Source organism: Dipodomys spectabilis, unplaced genomic scaffold (assembly GCF_019054845.1).
Source record: "Dipodomys spectabilis isolate Male_0828 unplaced genomic scaffold, ASM1905484v1 ptg000179l, whole genome shotgun sequence".
NCBI lineage: Eukaryota > Metazoa > Chordata > Mammalia > Rodentia > Heteromyidae > Dipodomys > Dipodomys spectabilis.
The window spans coordinates 12,277,125-12,303,476 of record NW_024870856.1 but is presented as its reverse complement, the minus strand read 5'-3'; the positions used below and the strand labels follow the sequence as shown (position 1 = coordinate 12,303,476).

Here is a 26,352-nt window from a genome sequence, read left to right as displayed (position 1 = left end):
GGGTCTCAGGACTCATACAAATTTAGTTTAACAAAATCAAAGAACTCCTAACACACAAGGAAAAACTATCAGGAATGGATGTACAAAGAAAGAGCCAGCACCACCCAAACCACAGCCTAAGCTGCAGCTACGGAGATTTCCACAATACTGTACACACGTTTACAGTACAAAAGGAGGCTAAATGTAACAAAACAGCCAGATATCAGAATAGACCAGGGAGATTTAGACAGCAGATAAAACTTCTAGAAATATAAAATACATCTAAGACAAGTGCTTGTAGTTCACATCTATTATAGCTTCTCAGGAGGCTGAGATCTGAGGATTAGGGTTCAAAGCCAGCCCAGACAGAAAGTCCATGATCCTTATCTCCAATGAATGAAAGAAAAAGCCGGAGTGGAGTTGGCTCAAGTGGTAGAGAGCTAGCTTTGAGCAAAAGCTTAGGAGACAGCACCTAGGCCGAGTTCAAGCCCCAGGACCAGCAAAAATAAAAATAAAAAAGAACTAAGTCAAATGAACAGAAAAAGAAATGTGAATATACAATTAGATAAAATTGGCTTAAAAGAAAATTAGAAATAGGAAAAGCAATCTGTTTAAAGACTTTAGGGGAAGAGAAAGTGAGCTCATGAGGCCAGCCTTGAGCAAAAAATACTGAGCAACAGATGAAGTCCTGAATTCAAGAAATTAGGTCAAGCTCAGTGCCTCACACCTATAATCCTAGTTACTCAGGAGATGAGATATGAGGATCATAGTTCAAAGCTAGTCCAGGCAAAAATAGTCTGTGAGACTCTTATCTCTAACCAGCAAAAAAATGCTGGAATGGAAGGGTGGCTCAAGTGGTAGAACACCAGCCTTAAGCTAAATGAGAGTTCAGGTCCTCCCGTCCCCCAAAAAGGAAATTATAGAATTCTGCTGGGTGCAAGTGGCCCCTGGGTACCCAGGAGACAGGCATAGGAAGGATAAAAACGTTTGAGGCTAGCCCAAGAAAAACGGTAGCCAGATACCACCCCAATACATAGCCAGGTATGGTGGTTCACGTCTGTGATCCCAGCCACCCAGGAGGCACGGGCAGAAGGATCAAGATCCAAGGCTGAAATTCAAGACCCTATCAGAAAAAGTAAAGTAACAAGGACTGAGGTATCAGCTCAAGTAGCATAGTTTCTGCCTGGCCCCAGTTCAAAACTGCAGTAGCACCACAAGAAGAAATACAGAAAAATGTGAGTAGAGCAGAGTTTGGGAAGGAGCGGATGGAAGACATGAAGAAAGGCACTGCTCAGGAAAATGGCTACAGGTTTTCCACTGTTGAGAGGACACTGGAAACACAAAAGCACAGTGAAGAAAAAGAGCCACACAATGACAAATCCACTCAGGCAGGGAGGAGAGACAGGACGCCAGCCAAGAAAGACAGCTGGAGCTGGCTCAGCCACAGGACCTGACACAGCGTGACATTTTGGTGGCTGGACACCTGTGGTAGTGTCCACGAGGCTGACTCACACAGCTCCAGCTGTGTGGATGGTCAGCTTCGTACAAGGGCAAGCGAGCCTGAGAAACTTTAGTTCTGTGAGAGTCCATGGCTGCCTTCCCGGCTGTTGTGCAGTCAGACAGTGATTTTGACTGGGCTGGAATAGATAGCCCTGCTCCGTGGCTCTGGGCAGATGCAGCCTCCTGTCCTTCAGCCTGTCCACAGCAGCTCTGCAACTTTTACACATCCAAGTCCTACCTCAGTTCATCTCTGAGGATGTGACTAACAGAAAGTGTGGGATGGCACACGCTCAACTTGCTGGCTTTTAAACAGCCGAGACCTGAGACTGGAGAACATTCCTGACTCGAAGGCTGCCAGAGGCCAAGTCTGCTCCTTTCCATGCATACGTAAATCCATCTTACATGTTCACTTCTGGGAAAAGTGAAACTTAATATCTGAGAGACTTAGTCCAGGTCAAGAAAAAAACGTCACAGCCAGAGAAATTTATTTTAAAATACAAACATACATTAATTAAGCTGAAAACAATCAAATTTTAAACAGGAGGGAAAGAGCCAGTTGATCCCAGAGTTCATATGGAATGAATTTCCATATGCATTTGAATCACATAAGGAGCACTTAAAAAAACAACTTGAAATGGAAACCCACCATCTCCCACTTGGCAGAGGAGGGCACCGTGGAGGCCCGCCCACGCCGGACGCATCCTGTTCATGTGTGTGCTCCAGGACAGGGGAGCACGGGGGAAGCTGAGGGATTTGGCAACGTGAAGATGTGGTGTCTGGGAACTCCCCAAGCCTCCGGAGGCCCGTCCACTGCTGACCAGGAAGCCCAAGCCAGGGCCTTCAGTCTGCATGAGATTTCCGCTTGGGCCGTTCCTCGTACGACTCCCCAAACTCATTCACTCTGCTCTTATCCACAGGATAAAGCCTGCAATGACATGGTAATCGCTAGCACTCTCCAGCATGCACCAAAGGGGCTGGGCCAGCAGAGTGCTTCTCGGCTATCTTGCCACTGTGCTGGCCTGCTGCCCTGTGCTAGTTCACGGTGGTCTCAAGGGTTGGGTATGGACAGCATCCCCAGAACAGGGCCCAGCTCCATTATGCAGACGTAAACGTCCCAACAACACCCTCCGTCCTGTCTAGCTCCCTGCCCTCTGCAAGCGCTTGCTTGGCCAGTGCTTAGTCCTGAGATCCCAGGGTTTCACCAACATCCCCTTATTTACAGGACACTGAGGGCAGGCTGGGCCGGGGATACAGTGCCTGCTGCCCAAAAGCTCCAGGCTAGAGCCCCACAGACAGCTGCAACAATAACACACTGGGTCCCAGATGGTCAGTTTGTGGGACTGGAGGTGGACACACAGGGCCTTGAGGAGAAAGAAGAAGGTGGGCTGTGCGGGGAACACCACAAACAGCCCTGTGCCAGGCCCATCAGTGGAAGAGTTTGCCACCAACTCCTTTCCACATTTCCACAGCCGGGAACTGACTGCAGACCTGAGCCTCAGTAAGCCACAAGAATCCTGTGTGGCACTGGGCACCCCACCAGACAGACCACGCAAAGATGGAAACGTCCCCACCAGACAGGCCACGCAAAGATGGAAACGTCTCCTCCAAACAGGCCACACAAAGATGGAAACATCCCCACCACCAGACAGGCCACGTGAAGATGGAAACGTCTTCACCAGACAGGCCATGCAGATGGAAACCCCACCAGACAGGCCGCGCAGATGGAAACGTCCCCACCAGACAGGCCACGCAAAGATGGAAACATCTCTACCATCAGACAGGCCACAAGAAGATGGAACCATCTCCACCAGACAGGCCACGCAGATGGAAACCGCACCAGACAGGCCACGCAAAGACAGAAACATTTCCTCCAGACAGGCAATGCAAACATGGAAATGTCTCCTCCCACCAGACAGGCAACGCAAAGATAGAAAAGTCTCCTCCCTCCAGACGAGCCACACAGATGGAAACCCCTCCAGACAGGCCACGCAAAGATGGAAACATCTTGCCGGGTGCCGGTTGCTCACGCCTGTAATCCTAGCTACTCAGGAGGCTGAGATCTGAGGATCGCAGTTCAAAGCCAGCCCGGGCAGGAGAGACCATGAGACTCCTACCTCCAATAAACCACTAGAAAACCGGAAGTGGCGCTGTGGCTCAAGTGGTAGAGCGCTCGCCTTGAGCTGAAGAGCTGAGGGACAGCGCCCAGGCCCAGAGTTCAAGCCCCACAACCGCCAAAAAAAAAAAAAAAAAGATGGAAACATCTCCACCATCAGACAGGCCACAAGAAGATGGAACCATCTCCACCAGACAGGCCACGCAGATGGAAACATCTCCACCAGACAGGCCACGCAAAGATGGAAACATCCCACCAGACATGTCACTCACAGTAGATCCCAGCCTCAAGACTACATGCAGGATGGCCATGCGCTGGGGAGGAGCCAGGAGGCACTGCTGCCAGTGGGTGCTGGCTAACCCGGTGTGGCAGGAGGAAGAGCTCAAAGAGGACTCAGAAGCTGGGCCAGCAGGAGCAGCTCGAGTCCTTCTGTGCTCCATGTGCTTGGGGTTGGGCCAAGACTCCTGTCCTATCAAACTCAGACCCCTGCCTGGGCCTGCAGGACCACTCACCACCGCTGATACAGGTAGACCAAAAACACCACGTCATCCCTGAAGCAGGCCAGCCGGTGCGACGTGGGCATGGTGATGATGAAGGCAAAGACATCGTCGATGAAGGTGTTGAAAGCCTGCAAAGCCAGCGGGAAGGGCAGACAACGCCGTCTGAACCCCAGTGCTTTGTGGAGGGAGGAAGGGCATCCCAGTGCTTGTGGTAGGAGGAAGGGCAGACAACGCCGTCTGAACCCCAGTGCTTTGTGGTGGGAGGAAGGGCAGGCGATGCTATCTGAACCCCAGTGCTTTGTGGAGGAAGGGCATCCCAGTGCTTGTGGTAGGAGGAAGGGCAGATAACGCCGTCTGAACCCCAGTGCTTGTGGTAGGAGGAAGGGCAGACAACGCCGTCTGAACCCCAGTGCTTTGTGGTAGGAGGAAGGGCAGGCGGTGCCATCTGAACCCCACTGCCTATGAACCTGAGTCGGTATGTGGCTTCACAGAAGATACAAGACTGGGAGGCAGCCAGTGGAGCAAAGCCTCAGGCCGAAGCCTTGTGTATCCCACGAGACCCGCCCTTTGCCAGGGAGCTCAGGGCACAGGGAGCAGGAGCAGAGCAGAGCAGAGCCGCGGCCCGGCCTGGCCCTCGCCCGCACAGCTGGCGGGGAGGCAGTGCTTCCATGCACCCATGGCTCTTTGTCAACAAAAAGAAAGGGTCGGCCAGCACGAGGCTCTGGCCAGGCTCTCTGCCACCCGCAGCGGGAGGTGCACTTACCTTGTAGGTGAAGGCCTTCCAGGGCAGGTGAGCCACCGACTTCATCTGAGACAAGGAGAGGGGACAGGTGAGCCGGGCCAGCATGGACAGCAGGCCCCGCCAAGGTGAGCTGCGCGACCTACCTTGTAGTTGACAAAGAGCTGGGGCAGCATGAAGAGGAAGCCAAACGCATAGACACCTGCAGGGAGACGCACCACCATGGAGACAATCCACCACGAGCCCCGCCCACCCCGCGTGCTGCCAGGAACACACACCTGACTTCTAGGCCCGCCAGCAGGCCTGTTCCAGGCTGTCCTGGCTCCAGCGGCCCGCGCCTGCTGTTAGCCTTTGCCCGTACTCAGTGCTGGGAAACACCGGAGGCCTCCGGGGAGCACACAGAGGGCAAGTCTGAGACTTACATCCCAGGGCACAACGGTTTGCAGCCAGACCTCATCTCTCATGGGCCACAGAACAACGCCCTGACTGGGACAGGGAGGGGAGGGAGGTGTGCATCACACCCAAGGCAGGCTCTGCCTCTCAGATACCCAGACACAGGACACACTCCATCCAGAGGCAGCGTGGGCTCCCTGGACTGCCACACAGGGTGGCTAGCTCCACCCACAGCCTGGAGTTCTGGGCTGTTCTGAGTAATCAAAGTTTAAAGAATCGCCTGCCTTTAGGGAGAGAAACAGAATAGCTGCTTGAACGGTAAAGGCTGGGGACGCATCTTGCTCAATTCAACTCAGGTGCTGGGTGCTGGTCACACTGGGCTCCAGGAGCAGGAAAGGGGGCCTCGGCCACAAGTACTAATCCCCACGCAGACTCACCATTTACAAAGCTGTTGATAAGCCACGAGTACCAGCTGAAAGAGAGGAGTTGTGGGTTCAGAAAGTCCCCGTGTCCCCCCCACTGCCCTCCACACGGCCCCCGTGTCCACACCCCACCGCATCCTCCACACGGCCCCCCGTGACCAAACCACACCACGCTCTCCACACGGCCCCCGTGTCCACACCCCACCGCATCCTCCACACGGTCCCCCGTGTCCACACCACACCACGCTCTCCACACGGCCCCCGTGTCCACACCCCACCGCATCCTCCACAAACGGCCCCCCGTGACCAAACCACACCACGCTCTCCACACGGCCCCCGTGTCCACACCCCACCGCATCCTCCACACGGCCCCCCGTGTCCACACCACACCACGCTCTCCACACGGCCCCCGTGTCCACACCACACCGCATCCTCCACACGGCCCCCGTGTCCACACCACACCACACCTCCACACGGCCCCCGTGTCCACACCACACCGCATCCTCCACACGGCCCCCGTGTCCACACCACACCGCATCCTCCACACGGCCCCCGTGTCCACACCACACCTCCACACGGCCCCCGTGTCCACACCACACCTCATCCTCCACACGGCCCCCGTGTCCACACCACACCTCCACACGGCCCCCGTGACCAAACCACACCACACCTCCACACGGCCCCCGTGTCCACACCACACCGCATCCTCCACACGGCCCCCGTGTCCACACCACACCGCATCCTCCACATGGCCCCCCGTGACCAAACCACACCACACTGTCCACACAGCCCATGTCCACACCACACTGTCCACACAGCCCCCGTGTCCACACCACACTCTCCACACAGCCCCCGTGTCCACACCACACTCTCCACACGCCCCCATGTCCACACCACTCTCCACACAGCCCACGTGTCCACACCACACTGTCCACACAGCCCCCATGTCCACACCACACTCTCCACACAGCCCCCGTGTCCACACCACACTCTCCACACAGCCCCCGTGTCCACACCACACTCTTCACACGCCCCCATGTCCACACCACTCTCCACACAGCCCCCGTGTCCACACCACACTGTCCACACAGCCCCCATGTCCACACCACACTCTCCACACAGCCCGTGTCCACACTACACTCTCCACACAGCCCCCATGTCCACACCACACTCTCCACACAGCCCGTGTCCACACCACACTCTCCACACAGCCCCCGTGTCCACACCACACTCTCCACACGCCCCCATGTCCACACCACTCTCCACACAGCCCCCGTGTCCACACCACTCTCCACACAGCCCCCGTGTCCACACCACGCTCTCCACACAGCCCCCATGTCCACACCACACTCTCCACACAGCCCGTGTCCACACCACACTCTCCACACAGCCCCCATGTCCACACCACTCTCCACACAGCCCACGTGTCCACACCACACTCTCCACACAGCCCCCATGTCCACACCACACTCTCCACACAGCCCCCATGTCCACACCACACTGTCCACACAGCCCGTGTCCACACCACACTCTCCACACAGCCCGTGTCCACACCACACTCTCCACACAGCCCGTGTCCACACCACACTCTCCACACAGCCCCCATGTCCACACCACACTCTCCACACAGCCCCCATGTCCACACCACACTCTCCACACAGCCCGTGTCCACACCACACTCTCCACACAGCCCCCATGTCCACACCACACTGTCCACACAGCCCGTGTCCACACCACACTGTCCACACGCCCCCATGTCCACACCACACTCTCCACACAGCCCCCATGTCCACACCACACTCTCCACACAGCCCGTGTCCACACCACACTCTCCACACGGCCCCCGTGTCCACACTACACTCTCCACACGGCCCCCGTGTCCACACCACACTCTCCACACAGCCCCCGTGTCCACACCACACTCTCCACACAGCCCACGTGTCCACACCACACTGTCCACACAGCCTGTGTCCACACCACACTGTCCACACAGCCCCCATGTCCACACCACACTATCTACACGGCCCCCATGTCCACACCACACTCTCCACACAGCCCCCGTGTCCACACCACACTCTCCACACAGCCCACGTGTCCACACCACACTGTCCACACGGCCCCCGTGTCCACACCACACTCTCCACACAGCCCCCGTGTCCACACCACACTCTCCACACGGCCCCATGTCCACACCACACTCTCCACACAGCCCGTGTCCACACCACACTGTCCACACAGCCCGTGTCCACACCACACTCTCCACACAGCCCCCGTGTCCACACCACACTCTCCACACAGCCCGTGTCCACACCACACTCTCCACACAGCCCCCATGTCCACACCACACTCTCCACACAGCCCGTGTCCACACCACACTGTCCACACAGCCCCCGTGTCCACACCACACTGTCCACACAGCCCGTGTCCACACCACACTCTCCACACAGCCCGTGTCCACACCACACTCTCCACACAGCCCGTGTCCACACCACACTCTCCACACAGCCCGTGTCCACACCACTCTCCACACAGCCCATGTCCACACCACACTGTCCACACAGCCCATGTCCACACCACACTGTCCACACAGCCCCCATGTCCACACCACACTCTCCACACAGCCCCCATGTCCACACCACACTGTCCACACAGCCCGTGTCCACACCACACTCTCCACACAGCCCCCGTGTCCACACCACACTGTCCACACAGCCCGTGTCCACACCACACTCTCCACACGGCCCCCATGTCCACACCACACTCTCCACACGGCCCCCATGACCACACCACACTCTCCACACAGCCCCCATGTCCACACCACACTCTCCACACAGCCCGTGTCCACACCACACTCTCCACACAGCCCCCATGTCCACACCACACTCTCCACACAGCCCGTGTCCACACCACACTGTCCACACAGCCCCCATGTCCACACCACACTCTCCACACAGCCCCCATGTCCACACCACACTCTCCACACAGCCCATGTCCACACCACACTCTCCACACAGCCCATGTCCACACCACACTCTCCACACAGCCCGTGTCCACACCACACTCTCCACACAGCCCGTGTCCACACCACACTCTCCACACAGCCCGTGTCCACACCACACTCTCCACACAGCCCCCATGTCCACACCACACTGTCCACACAGCCCGTGTTCACACCACACTCTCCACACAGCCCCCGTGTCCACACCACACTGTCCACACAGCCCGTGTCCACACCACACTCTCCACACGGCCCCCATGTCCACACCACACTCTCCACACAGCCCCCATGTCCACACCACACTCTCCACACAGCCCCCATGTCCACACCACACTCTCCACACAGCCCCCATGTCCACACCACACTCTCCACACAGCCCCCATGTCCACACCACACTCTCCACACAGCCCGTGTCCACACCACACTCTCCACACAGCCCCCGTGTCCACACCACACTGTCCACACAGCCCGTGTCCACACCACACTCTCCACACGGCCCCCATGTCCACACCACACTCTCCACACAGCCCCCATGTCCACACCACACTCTCCACACAGCCCCCATGTCCACACCACACTCTCCACACAGCCCGTGTCCACACCACACTCTCCACACAGCCCCCATGTCCACACCACACTCTCCACACAGCCCCCATGTCCACACCACACTCTCCACACAGCCCCCATGTCCACACCACACTCTCCACACAGCCCCCATGTCCACACCACACTCTCCACACAGCCCCCATGTCCACACCACACTCTCCACACGGCCCCCATGTCCACACCACACTCTCCACACAGCCCGTGTCCACACCACACTCTCCACACGGCCCCCATGTCCACACCACACTGTCCACACGGCCCCCATGACCACACCACTAAATGTTTTGACCGAAGATAAACAAATGTTTCATTGAAACAAAAGAAAAGCAGGTCCCTCTCACAGCCCTCAGCCTTGCAGGGCAGCTGGGCGTGACGAGAGGCCCTGTGTCCACCAGTGTGGGGGGGGTAGCACAGAGCTCGGTGGACACAGGCCACGTCCCCCCCCCCCCCGGCTCCTTTCCAGGGCCTTGCCAGACCACACACAATTTGCACGCAAAGCTGCTCAGGATGGAAACACAGGACACTGCACGGAAAGATGCCTACACGTAGCTCTTGATGCTGTGTCTCCACATGGCAGGGCCACAGCCGCCCCTCCTGACCTCTGGCCAGCGCCACAGCTGCCCACTGCCTCTCCTCGGTCCTTCTGCCTGCTCATGTGTGGCCGAAGGCATGAGCAAAGCAGACGCGTTCTCTACCAGCCTTTTCTTTCTCGAGCGCTGTCCCACCTGCACACCTGACCCGGTGGAGGTAGGAAGGCCCGCACCATCAGACCAGAAGGTGCGCCGGGGTGGTGCATGGGGACAAAAGCCACGGGACACTGGGTGAGAGACCCCAGCCCCACGAACCGGGGGATGCCTTCATTTCCCCAACTGCTCCTCACGGCACTGGGATGCACAACCCAGAGGACAGCCAAGCCAGCACCGACCGGCTCCACAGCATGGTGGCGGAGTCTGGAGTCCCTGGCAGCTGAGGAACACAACGGCTGCATCACCCACCTCTTATACTTGATATTCAGCAGCGAGTAGATGGCGCCCCCGATACAGAGCGGGTAGAGGAGGTAAGACAAGTACTTCATGGCCTGGGGGGAGGACAGACATCATTTCCAGTTAGGCACATCAAGCGCTGCACCGTAACAAACATACATCAGGAGCCATGAGCAACAATGGAATCAAGCAGAGACACGGGACACTTGCAGCGTCTAGGGCAGTGAGTGACACAGCTGTGCGCCGTGACAATGGCGACCTCACGTCATGGTGTGCTTGCTGGCACTCGGAGCAAACTGGCATGCAACTGCAGGAATTGGGTGACCCTAACACAGGGAGCCCACCTCATCAAAGACATCAGGACCGGGCGGGGGGGGGGGGGGGGGGGGAATCAGCAGGAGCGGGGGACATCTGAGGAAGTCTAAGGACCAGGGTGAAAGCCTCAGGGCCCTGCGTTTGTGTGACCTGAGATCCATTATAATGTCAATGGAATTCAAGTACAAAGGATGGGCATCAAACCTAAAACCCAAGTCCAGCCCTGTGGAGATGGCCTGTCAGACCTGACTATCCAGCCCTCGCCAGAGGCGGTGCTGGCAGGGAGCCACATGCACCAAGCTGCTGCGGGAGCAGCCGGGCAGGGCGGGGACCCTGGGGTCTGTGCTCAGCCCCAGGAACCCGCCTTCCCAGGGGATGAACCACGAGTCTCCAGCACACATGACCCCACAGCTCACCTGGGTGTCATACTCCTCCGTCTTCCTCTCACACTCGCTGTAGGTGCCAAACTGTTGTGAGATCACAGGCAATGTCAGTGGGCTCGGCAGGGTCTCAGCACAGGGACTGGCGGTGGAGGTGCAGTATCCACACACCACCGGTGTCCCACTGAGTCCCACCAGGCCTGGACCACAGGGTGATGCTCCCCACCACCACCTCGGAGGCCTCAACCTCACAGCGCCCAGGCTTGCGCCAGGAGGAGACACCCGCCCGAGCCTCTGGCTCCCACACCACTGCTCTACCCTAAGTGGAAAAACCAAGGCAGCCGCACCATGAGCCTGAAGAGGACCCACAGCCCCCAAAGGCCAGCTCAATCCAGGTCCATTCCCTAGCAAACATGGGCTGCACTTCAGCCCCATCCCCACCCCAGATGACTTCCTGGGTCTCTCATCCATGTTAAACTTCCTTCCCCAAGGTTGCTTGGGCCTGGAGGCCCAGCTCTCTGTTTCTAAGGAAATCAGCATTTGTCTCCTGACTGAAGAAAACTCAACCCATCACAAAGCCAGTGTGAGCCTCACAGGACTGGATGACAGCCACCTGCATTTGGAAGGTTTGATGCTCGCGGGCACAGCTAAAAAAGACAGGCTGGCTGGGCACAGTGGCTCCTGCCTATGACCCTAGTTACTTAGAAGGCTGAGATCTGAGGATCTCAGTTTGAAGCCACCCTAGGCAGGAAAGTCCATATTCTTTTTTGTCGGCCATGGGGCTTTAACTCTGGGCCTGGGCACTGTCCCTTAGTTCTTCAGCTCAAAGCCAACACTCTACCACATGAACCACAGTGCCACTTCCGGCCTTTTCTGTTTATGTGGTGCTGAGGGATCGAACCTAGGACCTCATACACGGGAAGCAAGCACTCTGCCACTGAGCCACCTGTACAGCATCTCCTTAAGGTTCTTATCACCAATTAACCACCAAAGCCTTGAGCAAAAAAGCTCAAGGACAGCACACAAGGCCTGAGTTCAAGTGCTCCCCCCACCCCAAAAAAAAGAGGCAGCCTGGTAAGGATGAGCAGATTGGAATGAACAGATGTGGGGAGGGAGAGCGGAGGGGCAGCGGTCTGGCAGGGGTGGAGGGGGTGTGGAGGGAGAGTGGATGGGCAGCGATCTGGCAGGGGTGTGGAGGGAGAGCGGATGGGCAGAGGTCTGGCAGGGGTGTGGAGGGAGAGCGGATGGGCAGCGGTCTGGCAGGGGTGTGGAGGGAGAGTGGAGGAGCAGCGATCTGGCAGGAGTGTGAAGGGAGAGCGGAGGGGCAGCGGTCTGGCAGGGGTGGGGAGGGAGAGCGGATGGGCAGTGGTCTGGCAGAAGTGTGGAGGGAGAGTGGATGGGCAGCGGTCTGGCAGGAGTGTGAAGGGAGAGCGGAGGGGCAGCAGTCTGGCAGGGGTGGGGAAGGAGAGTGGATGGGCAGCGGTCTGGCAGGGGTGGGGAAAGAGAGTGGATGGGCAGCGGTCTGGCAGGGGTGGGGAAGGAGAGTGGATGGGCAGCGGTCTGGCAGGGGTGGGGAAGGAGAGTGGATGGGCAGCGGTCTGGCAGGGGTGTGGAGGGAGAGCGGATGGGCAGCGGTCTGGCAGGGGTAGGGAAAGAGAGCGGAGGGGCAGAGGTCTGGCAGGGGTGTGGAGGGAGAGTGGAGGGGCAGCGGTCTGGCAGGGGTGTGGAGGGAGAGCGGATGGGCAGTGGTCTGGCAGAAGTGTGGAGGGAGAGTGGAGGAGCAGCGATCTGGCAGGAGTGTGAAGGGAGAGCGGAGGGGCAGCGGTCTGGCAGGGGTGTGGAGGGAGAGCGGATGGGCAGCAGTCTGGCAGGGGTGTGGAGGGAGAGCGGATGGGCAGCGGTCTGGCAGGGGTGTGGAGGGAGAGCGGAGGGGCAGAGGTCTGGCAGGGGTGTGGAGGGAGAGCGGAGGGGCAGAGGTCTGGCAGGGGTGTGGAGGGAGAGCGGAGGGGCAGAGGTCTGGCAGGGGTGTGGAGGGAGAGCGGAGGGGCAGCGGTCTGGCAGGGGTGTGGAGGGAGAGCGGAGGGGCAGCGGGCTGGCAGGGGTGTGGAGGGAGAGCGGAGGGGCAGCGATCTGGCAGGGGTGTGGAGGGAGAGCGGATGGGCAGTGGTCTGGCAGGGGTGTGGAGGGAGAGTGGAGGAGCAGCAATCTGGCAGGGGTGGGGAGGGGGTGTGGAGGGAGAGCGGAGGGGCAGCGGGCTGGCAGGGGTGTGGAGGGAGAGTGGATGGGCAGCGGTCTGGCAGGGGTGTAGAGGGAGAGTGGAGGGGCAGCGGGCTGGCAGGGGTGTGGAGGGAGAGCGGAGGGGCAGCGGGCTGGCAGGGGTGTGGAGGGAGAGAGGAGGGGCAGCGATCTGGCAGGGGTGTGGAGGGAGAGTGGATGGGCAGCGGTCTGGCAGGGGTGGGGAGAGCAGAGTGCGTGGGTCTGGCAGGGGAGGCTGCTCACCACAGATCTTACCTGGAACCGTGGCCTCAGGCCCCTCCAGGTCACCGTCATCTTGAGAGCCTTCTTCACTTTCCAGAGCTGAGGGAACAAGGAAGCGCCCACACTGAGGCTGCAGCACAGGGAGCACATGCTGCCCAGGCCCGCGGCCACCGGCCGGCTCGCGGCCACCGGCCCACCCCGCCTCAGCCATGCAGCCCGTGCGGGCGCGGCCACTACTTCTGTGACTTCTGTGCCCCGTGACTGTTGGCAGAACCTAGGAAGCCCTCCAGAAGCCCGGCCCTGGACCCTCCACATTCTCTCCTACAGCTCGTTGGGTCAGGCCTAGCGCTGCGGAATGAGTTCCCCGACCACTGTGAGCTAAGGTCACCGACCCCCACACCTCGGCAGGCACCGGCAGCCACATGCGCTAGGGCCTGCTGTGGGTCTCACCAGAACCAAGGTGGACAGGACTCTAAGGAGGCTCTCTGGGCCTGCCCCAGCCCAGTGCCCCCTTCCAGGCTTGGCCAAGTGACTTTAGCCACTCCTACATGGTCAGCCTGCCTCGAATCTCAGCCCAAACGCAAGATCCTCACGGCCACACGGCTGTCACAAAGCACCAGCATGGGCTCTGCGGGAGGACGTGGGCTCGGCCAGTGGGCCACGCACGGACATCGCTCACGGCTCTGCCACAGGAGCACGTTCACACGCTTCCCTGCCCCCCACACCCATGAGTGCACACACACACACTCCTCAGAGGGCCTCAGGGCTCTGCCACAGGAGCACGTTCACACGCTTCCCTGCCTCACACCCGTGTGCGCACACACACACACACACACACACTCCTCCAAGGGCCTCAGGGCTCTGCCACAGGAGCACGTTCACACGCTTCCCTGTCTCCCACACCTGTGAGTGTGCACACACACACACACACACACACTCCTCAGAGGACCTCAGGGCTCTGCCACAGGAGCACGTTCACACGCTTCCCTGTCTCCCACACCTGTGAGTGTGCACACACACACACACACACACACTCCTCAGAGGACCTCAGGGCTCTGCCACAGGAGCACGTTCACACGCTTCCCTGCCTCACACCCGTGTGCGCACACACACACACACACACACACTCCTCCAAGGGCCTCAGGGCTCTGCCACAGGAGCACGTTCACACGCTTCCCTGTCTCCCACACCTGTGAGTGTGCACACACACACACACACACACACTCCTCAGAGGACCTCAGGGCTCTGCCACAGGAGCACGTTCACACGCTTCCCTGTCTCCCACACCTGTGAGTGTGCACACACACACACACACACACACTCCTCAGAGGACCTCAGGGCTCTGCCACAGGAGCACGTTCACACGCTTCCCTGTCTCCCACACCTGTGAGTGTGCACACACACTCCTCCGAGGGCCTCAGGGCTCTGCCACAGGAGCACGTTCACACGCTTCCCTGCCTCACACCCGTGTGTGTGCACACACACACACACACACACACACTCCTCCGAGGGCCTCAGGGCTCTTGCCACAGGAGCACGTTCACACGCTTCCCTGCCTCACACCTGTGTGCGCACACACACACACTCCTCCGAGGGCCTCAGGGCTCTGCCACAGGAGCACGTTCACACGCTTCCCTGCCCCCCACACCTGAGTGTGCGCACATGCCTCCGAGGGCCTCAGGGCTCTGCCACAGGAGCACGTTCACACGCTTCCCTATCTCCCACACCATGAGTGCACACGCGCACACACACACACACACACACGCCTCAGAGGGCCTCAGGGCTCTGCCACAGGAGCACGTTCACACGCTTCCCTGCCCCCCACACCTGAGTGTGCACACACACACACACACTCCTCCGAGGGCCTCAGGGCTCTGCCACAGGAGCACGTTCACACGCTTCCCTGCCCCCCACACCTGAGTGTGCGCACGCCTCAGAGGGCCTTGCAGCGGCCAGCACGGCGTCTGTGGCCCTCGCTGTACCGTCCACCCAGACCTGGTGTGGTGCCCCGACTCACCTCGATGGCAGCACCCACGCCTGCAGGAACCAGCACCAGCAGGCTGGTCTGCTCATCCAGCAGGAACAGGAAGATGACCACGGTGCTGAAACAGCGCCAGAGTACTGGGGGCAAGGTGGCACGGTGAGAGCGAGGACATGACCCAGGCCCGCCTCCACCCTCGGAGCACACGGAGCTCAACCCCCCTCACAACCTCCCGTCTGAAGGAGGGGGCTGGGACAGCGCTCACTGGTACGTGCTGGCAGGGCGAGGCCTGAGTTCGATCCCAGTACCACGGGAATCAATCGTGGGCAATTGCGCAGCTCTAGAAAGCTCTTTGAAGGCCAGAGAGCTGAAGAGCTGGCAGAGCGGCAGCCAAACAGCGTGTCTCGATGAAGCGACAGACCCACGAGCAAGCCAGGGTGCTGTGTGGCATTCCTCTCATCAGGACTGGTGGCCAGGACCCCATACCCACTTTCTTGCCTCCTCTACACCTCATGTGTTACACTGTTCTGTGATAAAGGTCCCCGACTTCTGTAAAGCTGCAGTTTTTCCTTCTCAAGATGTACACCGAAAAGCATCCCAGTTTGTCCTGCTTTCTGTGTGCAACTGGTGATCCCGAGGACAGCAGATGCCTGTTCAGTGAGTGTCCTCCCACAGTGCCAGCAGGAGGCCCTCTCCTCTCCCGGGAGCTACCCAGGTTTGTCTTTATGGGGGAGGAAGATCTATCTTCAACCAGGGCACTGGCAGCTTGCGCCTGTAATCCTACCGATGCAGGAGACTGAGGTCTGAGGATCGCAGTTCAAAGCCAGCCTGGAAAGGCCACGAGACTCATCTCCAATGAACCACCAGAAAACTGGAAGTGGAGTTGTGACTCACAGTGGTAGAGTACTAGCCTTGAGCAAGAGATCAGGGAAAGTGCCCAGGCCCCGAGTCCAAGCCCCAAGACTGACGGTAAAACAAAAAGCTATCTTCCGTTTGAATCTGACCCTGGAGGCCGATGCCAAGTCCTCACAGACAGGAGAAGGAGCGTGCTCACACAGTGCCTCACCAGCCCCACAACTCATGCTCAGACCATGCTGGGTTTGCTACCGCGAAAACAGCCCTTTCTTCTGGCGACTGCCTCTAAGCCAGTATTCAGAGCCTGGAACCTTCCAGGCTGCAGCCCGCATCACTTTGGGAGGCAGGGGTGGAGAGGGGTTGTGGGGCATCTGACTCTATCCACACTCTACATCAACTGGGTCTTTGCCAGATCCTGGTGTGAGCTCACACTCCACACACACACACACACACACACACACACACACACACACACACACACACACACACACGCACGTGTGCTGAAAGGCCTGTGTCCCCCACGCCCTACCCCACCCTCGAGCCTCAGTGGCTCTCAGGCTCCAAAGAAGCACTCGTGAGTGCTCAGGCCCGGGGCTGGACCTGCAGGCCTCACCGACGCCCTCAGGACTAAGGTGGGTGAAGACTCCTGGGCCCTACCTGCTTTGGTAGACATGCCAATCATGCTCTTCTTTTTCTTCCAGAAACTGATGTCATTTTTAAATGCCAAGAAGTCGAAAAGAAGCTGCAAAGGACAGACAGGACAGCGGTCTGCGCTACAGCCGCTCTTACCACCCGCACCTGCCTGGCAGGCTGCCACGGAGAGGGGCTACATGCTGGGTGACCCACTCCTGTGCCGTGCGCCTGGCCCTCAGACCCAAATCCCAGGGAACATGCATGGCTGCCATTAATACAAGCACAAGGCCCTGCTGCACACCATGCAAACACCCCATGGCTCATCCATTGACACTGGCTTCCCAACCTGGTTGAGGGAAATTCTGGCACAACGGGTACCCGGACGTCCCACCCCACCCCAGCGGCTCCATCCTCCACACTGGGATGGCTTCCCAGGGCTCTGGGCTCTGTGCAAGATGCATGCTACATGCTGAAATGCCTTCTCAAGCTGAACATCATCATAGCAGCCCCGAATAGCAGAATGACTATTCTGCAAAGTTAAACTCAGTGGTGCGGACACTGTCAAAAGTACTGCAGAGCCTCCTGAAAACGGCCCCAAAGCAGTGACCCCAGTCAGGGATGGTGGTCCCGGGGTGTGGGCTCACGTGGGGCCGGCAGGGAGCCTCCCCAGCCTGTGGCTAGTCCTCGCGAGAACTCACATGAAACGCTGCCACAAAGAAGGTCAGGGCTAGGAAGTACAAGTTGGTGTCTACAAATATCCCTTTCACTTCGTCAGCATCTTTTTCTGAAAACCCTGCCAGGAGAAAGACACACATCCCAATGCAAAGCCATTTGTGAATGTACAACATCTACACTTTGCTAGCAGCAAAGTTTTTTGACTGAGAAGGTGGCGCTTAAAGCATTATTTCTGAATACAGCCTATTTTCAAATAATCCACGAGGTCATTTCCAAGGAGGAAAATGGAGACACCACAAGCAAGGGCATGAACGGCCTATGCCAGGAGGCGTGGAGTTGCTCGTGAATAAAGGGAGTAACCACGGAGTAACCCGGCCCGGCCCGGGACACCCACCGAACTGCTGCAGGGAGTACACGGCGTCCTGCATGTGGATCCAGAAGCGCAGGCGCCCCAGAGAGATCTTGTCGTAGCACACGGTGAGCGGCAGCTCGGTGGTGGAGCGGTTGATGACCTGCCACAAGAAAGCCACAGGGGAGGGGGGAGGCCCAGCCATGGGGGAGGGGGAGGGTCAGCCACAGGGAAGGAGTGGGAGTCAGCCACGGGGGAGGGGGGAGGCCCAGCCACGGGGGAGGGGGGAGGCCCAGCCACGGGGGAGGGGGAGGCCCAGCCACGGGAGACGGGGGGAGGCCCAGCCACGGGGGAGGGGGAGGGTCAGGCACGGGGAAAGAGTGAGAGTCAGCCACGGGGGAGGGGGGGAGGCACAGCCACGGGGGAGGGGGGGAGGCCCAGCCACGGGGGAGGGGGAGGCCCAGCCACGGGGGACGGGGGGAGGCCCAGCCACGGGGGAGGGGGAGGGTCAGGCACGGGGGAGGGGGGGAGGCCCAGCCACGGGGGGGAGGAGGCCCAGCCACGGGGGAGGGGGGAGGCCCAGCCACGGGGGAGGGGGAGGCCCAGCCACGGGGGAGGGGGGAGGCCCAGCCACGGGGGAGGGGGAGGCCCAGCCACGGGGGAGGGTCAGCCACGGGGGAGGGGGGAGGCCCAGTCATGGGGGAGGGGGAGAGTCAGCCACGGGGGGGGGGGGGGGGGAGGCCGCCGCCACAAAGGACCAAGGGCTCAGCCACAGGCTCTCAGGCAGCCCGTAGCCGTGCACAGCGTCTCCAATGCCCCATAACTCCCTGCTCGCTCTTGGTCCCAAACAGCCATGGCCAAGGCACCTGAAAACACTGGCCCCTCTGGGCCCTGCCATTCCAAGGGCTCTGCAGGATCCAGTCCGCCCCAGGGCTGGTCCCTTGTCCTGAGCTTTTCCCATGGGAGGTGGGCTCACGGGCTGCCATGTCCTCTGGACAGGGTCCTGTGGTACCACCCACTCACAACCCTGCTGACTCCAGTACCCCGCCCGCCTCCCCAAGACCCCTGCGGTGAGCTCACCCGTGCGCAGCACCGCTTGGAACCCAGCCCGGGCCTGCCGCCCCAAGCTCGTGAGCCAGGGCTCAGGGAGACAGTTCACCACCACCACCACCGCCACCTGCCAGGAACATGCTGGACTGCCAGAGGAGTGGCAGGAATGTGCTGGTTCCTTCTGCCGTGCCACAGGCCTCTCCTCAAGGAGACTTAGACTGTGTGAGGAGCATGCTGCCCACAAAGCACAGCTGTAGAGAGCCGTGACCGCGGGAAGTGGAGCCCTTGGGCCCACAGCCACAGCACCAGGCCCCCAAGCACCATGGCGGCGAACAACAGGCCCCAAGCACCATATTCCAACTAGGGTGACCTGCGTGCAGGGTGCTCACTCACGCATTGTGCTCACACACTCCATGGTCTTGTCAGTGAGAGCAGGCAGGGCGCTCACTCATGCACTGCGCTACATACTCCACAGTCTACTCACACACTGTGCACACACTCCAGTCTACTCACACACTGTGCACACACTCCATTCTACTCACACTGTGCACACACTCCATTCTACTCACACACTGTGCACACACTCCATTCTACTCACACTGTGCACACACTCCATTCTACTCACACACTGTACACACACTCCAGTCTACTCACACACTGTGCACACACTCCAGTCTGCTCACGCACTGTGCACACACACTCCAGTCTGCTCACACAGTGCACACACACTCCAGTCTACTCACACACTGTACACACTCCACAGTCTACTCACACTGTGCTCACACACTCCAGTCTGCTCACACACTGTGCACACACTCCAGTCTACTCACACACTGCGCACACACTCCAGTCTACTCACACTGTGCACACACACTCCAGTCTACTCACACACTGTGCACACACTCCACAGTCTGCTCACGCACTGTGCACACACACTCCACAGTCTGCTCACACAGTGCACACACACTCCGCGGTCTCATCTGTGAGAGGAGGCAGGGTGCTCACTCACACACTGTGCTCACACACTCAGCGGTCGGTGAGGGGAGGCAAGGCGCTTACGCACTGCGCTCGCTACACTCCCCGGCAAGAGTTCCCCATCCCCTCAGCGGCCACACAGCTCCTAGCAGCACCTGTTACAACACCCATGAAGTGCTTGGCACAGCACCTGGCCCAATGCAAAGAACGTTAAACATTAACTCGTGCTTTCTTCACCAGATGAAGGCTGACCATCTTCTACGGGAAGCAACCAGGCGTCCCTAGAAGAGGGGCTGTGGCGCCAGTAACGGCACCAGAGCCTCAGGTGCCGCAGTCTTACGCATGTCATGAGAAGAGCTGCAGCTCCCTCTGGCTGAGCCCTGAAACTCATCCCTGGCTGCACTACAGGAGCGGCCCAGGTGCCCCTAAGCGATGGGGCAGTGTGGGCTTTGTGTGCCTGCCAGCTGGCACCTGATACGTGACCTCCCTGGGGGTTTGAGCACCCAGAGCACAGCCGGCAGCAAGGCAGAAACAATCACAGTCAGGGCCTGGCACGCCTACCAGCCCACACACCTGAGAGGACCTGTGTCCCACCGTGCTGAGGTCCCGAGACCACCTCATGGCCCGCCCTGAACCTCGACCTCGCTGGCACAGCAGGCGTGACCAGAGCGAGCTGAAAGAGAGCAGGCTCACCATCAAGTCCTTCACCCGATTGCTCAGCTGGTCAATGAAGAGGATGGGGAGGTAATGCACCGTTGTCCCCAGCTGGACCCTGGAGGAAAAAGCATGAGGCGCCAAGGGCAGCGTCAGACGCTGCTCCTCAGCAGAGACCGGTGCCTGCACTCCCACAACACGGCCTTCCGCACAGTAGCAGGGGTGCTGACACCCTGGGACAAGGTGATCTACAGCGGGGTATGGGAGCCAGGGGCCCATCCAAACCCTGACCGACCATGAGGCCAAAGGGAGAGAAAACCCTGTGCCACAGACCCCAGCCACCGAGGCTGCTGGACAGAGGCTGGAGAGAGATCTGATTTTTTTTTTTTTTTGGCAATTGTGGGGTTTGAACTCAGGGCCTGGGTGCTGTCCCTGGGCTCTTCTGCTTAAGGCTAACACACTACCACTTTGAACCACAGCCCCACTTCCAGCTTTTGGGTGAATAACTGTAGCAAGAGTCTCACAGGGACTTTTTTGCCTAGGCTGGCTTTGACTATTGACATATTTAAAAATAAGACTTGTGTGTATAGTGGCTCAGGTCTGCAGTGGGAGGGGTGACTCACACTTGGGATCTGTCTAGGGTTCCAGTGGGTTCCCTGAACTAAGGATTTCCCCCTGCTGCGGGCTCCAGGGGCAGCGTTCCTCCCGGGGCCCCTCTGACGCTTACATCTTCATGTACCGGTGCACATCCGCAGGCAGTGAGGACCCATCGAAGACGAAGTCATCCACCATCACATTTAGGGTCAGCCTGGGTCTCCAATGAGAGACAGGCTCATCCAGGGCATTTGACGGCTTCTTCTCTGCTTCGATTTGCTGCTATCAACGAGAAGCAGAGGCCACACTGGAGTAGAACACAGTGCGTGGGGAGGACCGGGCACTCTTGTGAGTGCCCAGCCAGATACGATGGGGAGGAAAGCCCGGGGAGCCTTGGGGACCCTGGGTGGCAGGCCAGTTTCTGACCACACTGTGTCTCCTTGCCCCTGGGTACAGAGTCAGGGTCCCACTGACTCCACTTTCATCTCAGGCCAAGCAAGACCACTCCTGTGATCTTGAGGGGTGGAGAGCAGGAGGGGTGGAAGGAGCAGACTGCACCAGTCAGGAGCTACAGCCATGCAGGCTGGGAGGAGACTGAGACACTGCAATCAGAGGGGACTGGCAAAGCATGTGTGCCTAGAATCAGGCACATTCTAGATAAAACTGAAGCAGAAACACCCAGAGCAACCAAAGCATCATACTTTTATCTTAAAACCAACTGATTCTTTAGGAAGCAGTAACACCTTATTTCCTTCCTAACAACAGTTCCCCTGTAACAACTTCCCTTAGGTGAGGTCATCAGGGCAACAACATGCTTTTACTGTAAATCTGCTACATTCCAGAAGCCCCTCCACACACCCACCACTCACTACTCCTCAGGCCACCAGGAGTGGAGGGCCACTCCCAAGGAGGCCAGCAAGAGAGCAGATTGGAGAGGGTTTTTAGTCTGCTCTGAACTCTTAAAGTCCACAGCTGCTTCCTGCAGAGCTGCCATCTTGTTGCGATTTACTCTTCTGTTCAACAGAACCAGAATCAGATTTCCTTTATCAAGGGTCCCCATGAGTGATGCTTTTCTGATTTCTGACTTTTCTTCGCACATTTAAATTTCTATGGGTCTAGGACCTGTACTTTCTCTACAATGCTGAATCATAAACTTAGACATGCTTGCTCACTCACTCCACATACAGTATCGTGTACGTGCAGCCCTAAGTGGCGGATCAGAAGGGAAGGCTCAGCAGGCTGTGCAGCATGAGCCAGACTGGGAGGAAGCGCATGGTACCTCCAGCACACAAAAGGTCTGTTGCCTGAGAAGGAATGGGGTAGAGTGAGAAATCATCACACATCCTTGGTTTGATGTGATACGTATCTGCAAGCCCTTGGGAAGTCGTTCAGATGAAAGGTATCTCTGTGAGCAGCACCCTCAAACCCTCTGAAGCCTCCACACAGGCTATGATGCAGAGACATGCACGTGCAAACTGTGCAGATGGTGTGAACTGGATGTCAGTCACCTGTGTAGAACCTCACCTGAGCAGCAGACTCCCCAGTGAGTAGGTTGATCTCCTCTGGCTTGGGGATCATGTAGGTGGTCAGAGGGCTGACCAGGTGCACTTGCTTCCCATCATGCCACGGCAGAACCCCAGCATGATGCAGGAAAATATATGCATACAGCGTCCCATTGTTTCTTGTTTTCTTTGGTACAGAAACATTAACTGTCCTAAAAAACAATCATTTCGAATGTACGTGTTACTTTAATTCTGTACTATAAACATACAGAGGCAAATCAAATCTCTTCCGATAATGCTGTTTCCCATCATCTGCCTTTAGCACAGAGCTACTAGAAATGAAACCCACCTGCCTGTGACTTTACTGAGGCTGAGCATGTGAAAATCGTAAATAGCTGTCATGGCGAGTAAGCCAATACTCCATGTCTCCATTTTGCAATGGAGAGGACAGAGGAAAATAACTCGCTAAAAAAGTTAGGCAGAAACAAGTCATCAAGAGACAGCTGATTTCTACAGCACAAGAAGTAATCCAGCTCACAAGTTTCGGCACCCTGGCACAACTCTGCAATCACCAATGTATGCTGTAAGTGCTTCTTTGGCACTGTGAGGAAGAGCAGCAATACTTATGTGGGTGGCTGTTTGGTTTCTGTTGTATTTTTAAAGAAGAGGTGGGAGATGACTGGCCACAGAAGAGTAACTTCAGATTTCTGGTTGGCCCTGTTGTATTTTTAAGGAAGAGGTGGGAGGTGACTGGCCACGGCAGAGTAACTTCAGCTCTCTGGCTGGCCCTGACTGTGGTGGCCTCACCAGCTGGTGCTTCTCCCAGATGTCAGCCAGGTGCCTGGCTCTTCACTTCCACCCCACAGCTGGAGCTCCTGTGAACCCCCCCACATCCCACCTGTGTACAACTATAAAAGTGCTTGCTCCTCCCTCTTCTACAAACCTTACAGGCAGAATTCTACACAGAGAAACATAGGTTTCACACCACCACACCAACAGGTCTACTGGGATACCAGTGGCTTCTGTCTGTGGGGCTGGGGTGGAGAGGGGTGCTAGCTTTATACTGGTGTCTCTGAGAGCACAACTGAGGTGTGCCGAGGCTCAAAGCAGCAGGTGCCTGTCCCAGGAGCACTCATGCTTCTCTTTCTTCCAGGCCCAGAAATAAAATGCTCACTAGCTGTCCTCAGTAACTGGCACAGGGCCCAGCAGTGGAAGCAGTATCCACATCTGTGAGACTGAACCCAGTGTGGGCCTGTCCTGAGCATTTCTGAACTGTGGACAGCAGTATATGAAGGAGGGAACCAGCACTTCCCACCTCTGGTTCCTAAGGTAACGTGCCCAGCTCCTGGGCTCTGTGGCTAGGTCAAAGTAGTGCTTGGACTGGCCAATATGCTTCCAGCTGGGCCAAGGGGTTGGCTCACTGGAGGTCTGCGGCCTTCTGGGCAGTGTGGATGAGAATATGTAGAATCTTGACTCATAAAGCAGTACCTTTTAAAATTGTGTCTCAAATTTTTGTTTGTTTGTGGATTTGAACTCAGGGCCCAGACACTGTCCCTGAGCTCTACTACTTGAGCCACAGTGCAACTTCCGGTTTTCTAGGGGTTAACTGGAGGTGGGAATCTCAGACTTTCCTGCCCTGGCTGGCTGAACTGTCAGATCTCAGCTTCCTAAGTGGTTAGGATTACAGGTGTGAGCCACCAGTGCCCAGCTAAAAATTATGTGTCAACTTTTAAAACTGTATGTTAAGTGCTAACCCATATGTTAACCTTAAAAAGTTCCTCTACATAGCTGGGTGCTGCTTGGTCTATTCTAACACCATATACCAATTACAGTTTTCCACCAACTCCTTCCATTGTTCCATTTCTTTCTTTTTGTAGCTTAGGTAGGCTCCTTTGGAGCCCGCACTAACTGCTGAGCACCATCTTGCTGTCAAACACAAGGGGACTCTACCAAGCTGTCACCGCCCCCTGCACACCGTGCCAACCTTGACATTATGGCCCCATCATGACACTTTGACCCCAACTCACACCTTTCAAACTTAGACTGCACATCAAAGTCCTCCACATTCAAGACCAGGTCCACGTTGTTCTCTGCACCCAGGCTGGACCGCGTGGTGGTGTACACGCTCAGCTGGAAAGGAGTGGAAAGTTAGCCAGAGTGGACCAAAACCGCATCCCAGCACGGAGGGCTTCCTCCCAGCCTGGTACGGTGAAGTTCGGGGCCGCCTGGAGCTGGAAGCCCACCTGGACTCCAGGGGTGTCACTGCAGCCCCGACTGGCGGCCGAGGGCCCATCACACGGGCCCAGACACCGGGGAAAGGCGGACCGTGCCGGGAGCCTGTGTCTCCACCCCTGTGTCTCCTGTGTCTGAGCAGGACAGCAGGCCCCGCCGGGCCCGGCGGGGGGGGGGGGGGGGGGGGGGGGGGAAGGAGGGCGCGGCAGGGCCCACGGTGGGGGGGCCGGGGCTGGGCCCGCGGGGGGGGGGGGGAGGCTGGGGCTGGGCCCGTGGGGGGGGAGGCCGGGCCCGCGGGGGGGGGGGGGGGAGGCCGGGCCCACGGGGGAGGGAGGCCGGGCCCCGCGGGGGGGGGGGGGGAGGCCGGGCCCGCGGGGGGGGAGGGGGGTAGGCCGGGCCCGCGGGGGGGGGGGGGGGGAGGCCGGGCCGGGCCCGCGGGGGGGGGGGGGGAGGCCGGGCCCGCGGGGGGGGGGGGGAGGCCGGGCCCGCGGGGGGGGGGGGAGGCCGGGCCCGCGGGGGGGGGGGGGGAGGCCGGGCCCGCGGGGGGGGGGGGAGGCCGGGCCCGCGGGGGGGGGGAGGCCGGGCCCGCGGGGGGGGGGGAGGCCGGGCCCGCGGGGGGGGGGGGGGGGAGGCCGGGCCCGCGGGGGGGAGGAGGCCGGGCCCGCGGGGGGGGGGGGAGGCCGGGCCCGCGGGGGGGGGGGGAGGCCGGGCCCGCGGGGGGGGGGGGAGGCCGGGCCCGCGGGGGGGGGGGGGGGGGAGGCCGGGCCCGCGGGGGGGGGAGGCCGGGCCCGCGGGGGGGGGAGGCCGGGCCCGCGGGGGGGGGAGGCCGGGCCGGGCCCGCGGGGGGGGAGGCCGGGCCCGCGGGGAGGCTCGGCTCGGCCCGCCGGCCCCGGCGCTCACCTGCAGCTTGGGCCGCCGCGCCAGGTAGGGCTGGATGCAGTTGGCGGCGCCGGCGCACGGGCGCGTGTAGACGATGCCGTACATGACCCAGCAGGTGTGCACCACGTACACCACGAACACGCCCACCACCAGGCTGGTGAAGGAGCTGCGGCCGCTCCACATGGCGCCGCCGCCCGCGGCCCGCGCGCCGCTCACGCCAGGGGCGCCGCGCGCCGCCGCCGCCACCGCGGGGAAACGAACGCGCTGCGCGCCGGCCGCCCGCCGCCCCGCATGCTCCCGCCGCGGGACTCGCCGGCGCCGCGGGACTCGCCGGTGCCGCGGGACTCGCCGGCCGCCGCTGCCGGACACCCGCGCCGCCGCCGGAAGTGGGCGCACACGCGCGGCCTCCTGGGAACGGGGGCTCGGCGCCGCTGCGCACGCGCACTCCAGGGCGCGGCGGTGACGCCACTGGTCGGCGCCGCTCTCCCGACATGCCCAGCGGCGCGCGACGGCGCCGTTCCCGGCGGGCTGCCGCCGACCGGAGCTGGGCGGGGAGGATGTCCGGGG

At 59.4% G+C, this 26,352-nt stretch overlaps 1 protein-coding gene across 2 annotated transcripts; it reads right to left on the bottom strand.

Moving 5' to 3' along the window:
- Positions 1 to 1,947: 1,947 nt before the first annotated feature.
- Clptm1l (CLPTM1 like) lies at positions 1,948 to 26,013 on the bottom strand. Of its 2 annotated transcripts, none has more exons than XM_042695171.1 (17): positions 25,807 to 26,013; positions 24,704 to 24,804; positions 22,697 to 22,886; positions 21,306 to 21,454; positions 20,618 to 20,696; positions 17,945 to 18,062; positions 17,574 to 17,668; positions 16,900 to 16,984; positions 15,424 to 15,527; positions 13,440 to 13,505; positions 10,965 to 11,015; positions 10,246 to 10,328; positions 5,662 to 5,696; positions 4,978 to 5,033; positions 4,856 to 4,900; positions 4,105 to 4,220; positions 1,948 to 2,404 (listed from the first exon to the last, which is right to left on the bottom strand). In XM_042695171.1, exons 1-17 carry the CDS (start codon positions 25,966 to 25,968, stop codon positions 2,320 to 2,322), a joined length of 1,620 nt encoding a protein of 539 aa, XP_042551105.1. In that variant the 5' UTR covers positions 25,969 to 26,013; the 3' UTR covers positions 1,948 to 2,319. The 2 variants fall into 2 exon arrangements, with proteins under 2 accessions (XP_042551105.1, XP_042551106.1); XM_042695172.1 differs by having other exon boundaries at positions 21,306 to 21,451.
- Positions 26,014 to 26,352: the final 339 nt, after the last annotated feature.